Genomic DNA, 6,808 nt, shown 5'->3' with positions numbered 1-6,808 from the left:
GATCTTGTAAGTAACTTGCCCAAGGCCACACAGCTGGTAAGTGGCAAAGTCAAACTTCAAACCCAAGCAGCTGGTGACAGGGTCCAAGTATTTAATCATTATGAATGCTGTCCCCAAAAATAAAGTGTTATTGAAACCAAGCTGTTCTTAAACAGGATCCGTCTCCCGCCAGCTGGCCTGCTCCCCCAGAGCAGGGCCTGTCCTTCATAGCTGCATGGGGTGCAGCGCCACACCTGGGGGGTTGGGGGGAAGGGAATGGCCTATTCCCAGGACTGGCTGGGAGGAGTCCATTCTTCTCAGGGCAACAGAATTCACCGGTGGAAACCCAAGGCCTGGCTACTTGAGCATCCCTGTCAACCAGACCGAAGCCAAATCAGGACATTCGGTCTGCTATACTGCAGACTCCAGAAAAGGGGGCTGGTTGCGCCTCCGTGTGCACGACCTGGGAGGACCTGGGAGAGGTCTCTGATGCTCACATCTGAAGGACCAGGGTAGCCCTGAACTTCATTGTCACCTTTGAAAAGGGCAAGATGTCCAACAGCAACAGTTCCGCCCTGTAAATACCAGTGGTGGTGGCGGTGGTCACGGTGGTGGTGGAAGGGAGGATGGGCCCAAGGCCACAGGACCTCCCCAGGGCACTGGAAAGGGGCTGGATAAGGAGGCCTGCCCCCCCCTCCTCTAGCTTGCTGTGTCTCCTCTAGCTTGCTGTGTGCCCTGGGTACCACCTCTCTTCCCAGCACATCAGCTTCCCCACCAAAATGGTTGTGGGGCTGAATATCCCTTGTGGTTGGAACTCTCTAGACAGGGGTGGGGAACGTCCGGCACAGGGGCCGTATAAGACCCAAGAAACCATTTGGTCTGGCCCTGGTTTTAAACATTCAACCAACTCATTAGGCATTAGGGATGAGTTGATTAAATATTCGACCAAATATAGCAGGTTAATGTGTAAGCTGATAATTTTGCATGACCTGCGAATGATGTTATAAATACCCAAATGGCCCTTGGCAGGAAAGAGGTTCCCCACCCCTGCTCTAGGAGCTCGGGCAGGAAAAAGGTTCCCCACCCCTGCTCTAGGAGCTCAGTAGAGGCCACATTCCTGCCACCACCGCTGGCTGAGGACCTGGGCCTCAGGCAGAGGGAGTAGGAGGGACCCCCAGGGAACTCTCACCCCCAGCTGGGACCAAGGAGGAGACAAGAACCAAAGTCCAGACCTGCACAGGCCTCTCCTCTCCCCATCCGCCCACCCACCCCAGGGACCAAGCCAGGTTACTCAATGTTATTAGGAACAGGGAGGAGGTGCTCAGGGGACCACTTTCCCCACACCATGAATAATTAACTGTCACATAGATCCTCTAACTCACAGGAACAGTACCTGCCCTTAACAGGCCTCCAGGCTTCCCATGCTCAGCTCTTAGCAGAAACTACCTCTGAGCCCCAAGACCTGGGGTAGGAGACTGTAGAATCCTGGGGGAGGGGGATGCTAGCGGGGGCTGGGTTCTGAGGAATGAGATAAGCATGGGGCCCAGGGGAAGGGTCTCCCAGCCCTTATGCTGGCTGGCTGGTATAGGGACCAGGCATAGGGACTGACTGTGGCTCCTATCACCCTCTGAAGCACATACTAGGGGCTTAACAGATGTTCGTTGAGTAAATAAACCAACAGCAGCTCAAGATTTGGAAGCGAGCTGTCACCAGCCAGACATTCCTGGGTCAAAAGGACTTGGCAGACCACAGGGCAGTCGCAGCATAAACATACGGAATGCTTATTGTTACCTCCAGACACCTCGGGGCCCAGCTCCAATCAGAAGTCCCCAGAGGGAGCCCCTCACTGGGAAGGTCTCGGGCAGCCCACCTGGCTCTTCTGCTGGCAGTTCTGTCCCCTCCCCCGTGCATTCTGCAGCCCCCACCCGACCTGCTGCCAGTCTGCCTGGGGTTGAAATGGAAGGCCGCTGGAAATAAAACAAGAGACTAAAGGACCCAGCTCACTGAATCAGGGACCTTCGTCTTCTGTGCGCTAGAGTCAGCCTGGGGCACAGGCAGCTCCTGTCTCACGGTGCATGGGCCCCACTTCTAGTTCTAGAACTCGAGGCTGCTAGAAATGGGAGGAATGGCCACCTGATTCCCGAGGAATCACTCTGTGGTGATTAATGGTGGTGGTGCTATTGATAATTATATGCACAGCTTACTGCTATATTCGGGGCAGAGTTGAACTATCTTGGCCACTGGTGAGGAGCCCCTCGCTATCTGGCCTCCACACCTGATCTGTTTCCTCCTTCCGCCAGCACCTGGAGGTGGGATTGCTCCTCTGACCTAAGGATAACCCCTCCCGGGGCCTGACCGGCCCCTCCCCTCTCCCAGGTACTATCCACAGAGCACCCCTCCCCCCTTCACCTCAGCATCTCCATAACACTGTCCTGCCTTAGAATTTAAACTGCCCAACCTTCTTGCTTCTTAAAAAATGTCATCTTTTGTTCTTCTTTTCACACCAAGATTCTAGGAGCTGCTGTCCACATACATCGTTTGTAAATCCCCAGCTCCCACTCGCCCCCTAACCAGGCTTCTGCTCCCAACAGCCACCTAAGAAGCTCACCCCAGGGCCCCAGGACCCTGTCCCACCCTCTTCTGCTGGACCTAAAGGACTGGAGACTGGCACACTCCTAAGCTCCTCCCTGGTCTTCTGCTGCCCCTCGCCTCTCCCCCAGCCTCCTCCTCCGTCACCCTTGCCGGCCCCCTCCCTCCCTGCACATCTTTACATGTTGCTGGTCCTCCCATGGAGATGGCACTCACTCCCTTAGCCCAGTTCCCACCTACAGGCTGATGGCGATTCCAAAATCCCTGCCACCTGAGCTCCGGCCCTGCACACCCAGCTGTCCGCAGGGCATGGCCAAGGAGAAGCACCTGCCCCCAAATACTCATCATCTCCCTGCCCTCCCCCCACTCAACACCTTTGCTGCTTCTTGCCACCAGACCCCCGACCCACCAGTCTCCCAAGACAGAAACTGGGCGGCCTCCTTGACTCTTCGCTCCCTTCACCAACCCCTGTGGGTTCTACCTCCTGAACAGCCCTTAGCTCCTCCTTTCCTGCCCTGTCCTCATTCGGCCACCACAATCCCGGGCCTGTGTCACACGCCGCCTTCCAGTCCCTCAGTCTCGCTCTTCATGAAAACACGTGAGCGTCCCTGAAGCGGAGCGCAAGGATGGTATCACCAACACTGCCCAGGTGCCCTGCTGCCCAGCAGAACGGTACTCTCCAACTCTCCTCACCCCACCCACTTCCCGCGGCCCCTCTGCATACTGTCACCTGTGGGTCCATCAGCGGTTCCGCTCCCTCCCACGCCGCCTTTAACCAGCCCTCCCTTCTCCTCCCACGCTCTCCCCACAGCTCTTCATTCTGTAACTGCAGCTCACTCTTTAGTCTCAGCTGCGAGGCTGCCTCCTCCAGGAAGGCTCTCCAGATTTTGTGGCAAGGGGTTAGCTGCCCCTCCTCAGTGCTCCCACAGCGCCCAGCGCTTCCCACAGCACTCACACCCCCAAATGACAGAAAGCCCTCCTCTCTTGTCTGCACCCCCGACTATGAGCTCCATGAAGGCAGAGGGTACCCCAGCTTGTTCCCTACTCTTCCCACAACGCCTACCAGGTGGTAAACTCTCAGTAAACAGTTGTTGAGTCAATAAATGAATGTCTGATCCAGGTGGCCACCCCTTACAATATATGCAAATCGCCTCACTTCAGTTGTCCAGGCAGAGGGAGTGGCAGGAGCTGTGTGCTGGCAGCTCAGCTCTGCAAGCACAGGGCCGGTCCCGGTCCATCTCTCCATCCTGTTCTCACTTCTCCATTGCCTGGGACTCTTCCTCACCTTTTCCTGTGACCCCTTGACACGGTCATAGGTCCTTCTGTCCCTGGTGTGTTCCCCGCCCCTTCACCCCTGCTCCAGCCTTGTTCTCCTCCCACCACCCTGCCTTCTCTCCTCCTCAGCTGCCTCCCAGGTCAGGAGGCTACTTCTGGGTTCTTGTTTCCCCCAGCAAGGAGGGCTAAGGAGCTGGCCAGTTCACTCCACTACCCCGTCCTGCCCCTGAACCTGGGCCCCCACACCCCGCACCACCACCGCCACCCCCCCACCCCGGCTTACCCTCGGTCAGCCCCAGGTGGATGCTCCAGTAGATCTGCAGGCACTGCAGCTCCTTCTTCATGCCCCGCTTGCAGCGGCAGTCATACAGCGGGCTCTCCTGCAGGACCTCCAGGGCCGCCTGGCACTCCTTGTTGGCCAGCATGGTGTTGCGGTCCCTGCCGGCCAGGCACTGCCGAAGCGTGCGGTAGCGGGAGCTGCAGTTGGATTCAGCGGCACACAGCTCATTGGCCCGGACACAGTCCACTGGGGGGCGCCAGCCGTGCAGCTCGGGGCCCTGCAGGGAGGAAGGGCTGGCCAAAGAGCGGAGGGTCTCGTCTGGGTGGTGGGGAGGGAAGACAAGCATGAGTGAGGCCAACAGAGTCTCCCACACAAGACGCAGGGCTGAGGGTCGGTCAGGACCCTCTGGAAATCACACCCATTTCCTCCAGAGCACATCAAGGCCCACTCAGTGCCATCTCCCAACAGAGCAGGCCAGAGGAGGGGCTGCTGGTCCTAAGACACCAACCTTCCTCCTCAAACCCCACGGAGAACGCAGTTGCCCTCTGCCCTGGCTCTATCAGATCCTCAGCTGGCTCCACCCTGTCACCCTCAGCACTGGGCCAGCCAGAAGGCCAGTGTAAGAGCCTCAGCAGAGAGCTGGGGCTGCAGGGCCGGCTGGGGTGAGCAGAGGGGATCACATTCGTACCCCCCAGGCCTCCTGTCAGCTTCAGTTCCAGCCAGAGGCCCACCACAGCACTGATTATGCCGTGTAAGCAGCAGAAAGCAATTTAACTTTCATAGCCTGTTAGGACCTCTGACACCACAGAGTGCAACCCCCAGATTTTACCCTGGGGAAACTGAGGCCCAGAGAAGGGCGATGACAACTGAAGGTCACACGCATGCTGAAAAGGCTTCTTGGACCCCTAGCCTATTCATTCTGAGTTCTGTAATTGAAAATTTTAAAAAAAAAAAGCATTTTAGAAAGAAAGAGAATGGGAGACAGGCCTGATCCTGTGCTCTGAGGTGCAGCCGAGGAAAGAGCTACCCCTTCCCGGCCCAGCCTCCACTCGCCCAAGCCACTTCACAGCTGCCAAGACCCGAAATGGTGCCTCCTCAGGACAATCTACACCCCAGCCCCTCCCAAAAAATGCTCTACGCAAATCATTTCCTCTCTCACTCTCCTATTTCTTTTTCTCTCCTCCCACCCTCCTCTGAAACCCTCTCCCCTGTCTTTCCTTTCTTTCCAAAACCCAAATGATCAGCCAACTGCAAAAGGGGAAGTGTGTCCCTCCTCGGCCCTCTTCTCACACCTGCAGCCCGGCTTCTCCAAAAGTGAACAGGCAGGAAGCTGAGGCCCCGCTTCTGTCCACAGCCCAGAGGGTCCACACCCACAGCCCTTGGGAGAGAGGGCATCAGGAAAGAAGATTCAGAGGTGAAGGGCAGGGACCTTCAAAACCAAGCTCCTAACATGGTTCCATCTGTCACAGACATCCTGCTGGTCTCCCTGTCCTCTCCAAGCCCCTCACTCTAGATCCTGCTCCAGGAAAGCCCATAACGTGGCCCAGAGCCAAGACTGCCTTTTCCAAGATCCAAGTCGTGATCTGGGAGTCTTCCTCCACTCCATCCGGCCACGAGACATAAAATGATCCTAGGCCAGAAGTCCCTTCCTCAATATCCGAAGAAGCCCCCATCTCTACTGCCAGGTCTCACTCCTTCCCCCAGGAGGCCCTGCTCAGGGGGCAGCTACCGCAGGGAGACAGCGACACCTAGAGGCAGAGCGCTGCACTGAGAGCCGGTTCCTCCCGACAGAGCCAGAAGGGAGAGGAACCCACTCCTAGAGGGACCAGGCCTACCCACCAGCCACGGAAGAGGAACAGGGGGTGGGCCTGCAGTGGAGAAGGCCTCTAGGGCAAGAGTGACAGACATTTCCTCCGCCCACGGACCACACTTCTGCCTCAGGACAGGGAGAGCGGAAGGCTGTGGCCAGGCTGAGACAGCCCAGAGAAGAAACCAGCATGGAGTGTTGGCTGGATAGTGGGGCATCTGCTTTATTTCCCGGCTTCAGCAAATTCCTGGATCCCTGAGCAGGACTCGGTGCACCTGGGCCACCCAGGAGCAGCTGAGCTGACCCAGCCTCACTCGCACCTGCTGCCCCCACCTAGCCGGCCAGCCAGCTGGAGCCTGAAGACCAGCCCAGCCCTTGGCCTTCCACTGACTTTGATCGTCAACCCAGCATCCCAGCAGGTTCCTCCCCTCCCACCCTGACTGTATCTGAGTGGACTGAGAAAGGGGCACCTTCACAGGCTTGCTGATCAGGACACAGGCCCAGGGGATTGGGGCAATAAGGACACTTACCCTGCCTGCCCTGCGAGTGGGGTCTAGATCCCCAGGGATGATCCTGACAGAATCCTGGCTCTGTGTCCAAGCAAGGGCTTCCGCATCCTGCCAGCGAGCACGTGGGACCAGGTGGGAGATGCTCAGCAGAGGATTTTTGCGTCCTTTCGCCAAACTGCCCGACTGCCACCTGTCCCTGACTCCTCTAGTTGGCGGCATGACCCCCCAAAGCAATGAATCCCAGCCAGAGAAGGAAATCGTGGCAACTCAGGGCCAAAAATTCCAGGAAAATAAAGGTCAGAAGGTATCCTGGTGGCCTGCCCAAGTTCTAGATCAAGAGGAAACTCGGATCCGTCCAGAAAAGAGGTG

The 6,808-nt window shown here is 57.4% G+C and overlaps 1 protein-coding gene across 1 annotated transcript in view; it reads right to left on the bottom strand.

The window, feature by feature from the left end:
• The window catches only part of GFRA2 (GDNF family receptor alpha 2), a 106,897-nt gene that overhangs the window by 97,326 nt on the left and 2,763 nt on the right, over positions 1–6,808 (bottom strand). Inside the window, exon 2 of the mRNA XM_006778388.2 lies at positions 4,127–4,441. Within this exon, the coding sequence (XP_006778451.1) occupies positions 4,127–4,441 (315 nt within the window). The remainder of the gene's footprint in view (positions 1–4,126; positions 4,442–6,808) is intronic.

The sequence above is a fragment of the Myotis davidii genome, unplaced genomic scaffold (genome assembly GCF_000327345.1).
Source record: "Myotis davidii unplaced genomic scaffold, ASM32734v1 scaffold448, whole genome shotgun sequence".
Lineage (NCBI taxonomy): Eukaryota > Metazoa > Chordata > Mammalia > Chiroptera > Vespertilionidae > Myotis > Myotis davidii.
Note: the sequence above shows the minus strand (reverse complement) of the source record. Positions and strands in the feature narration are given on the sequence as shown.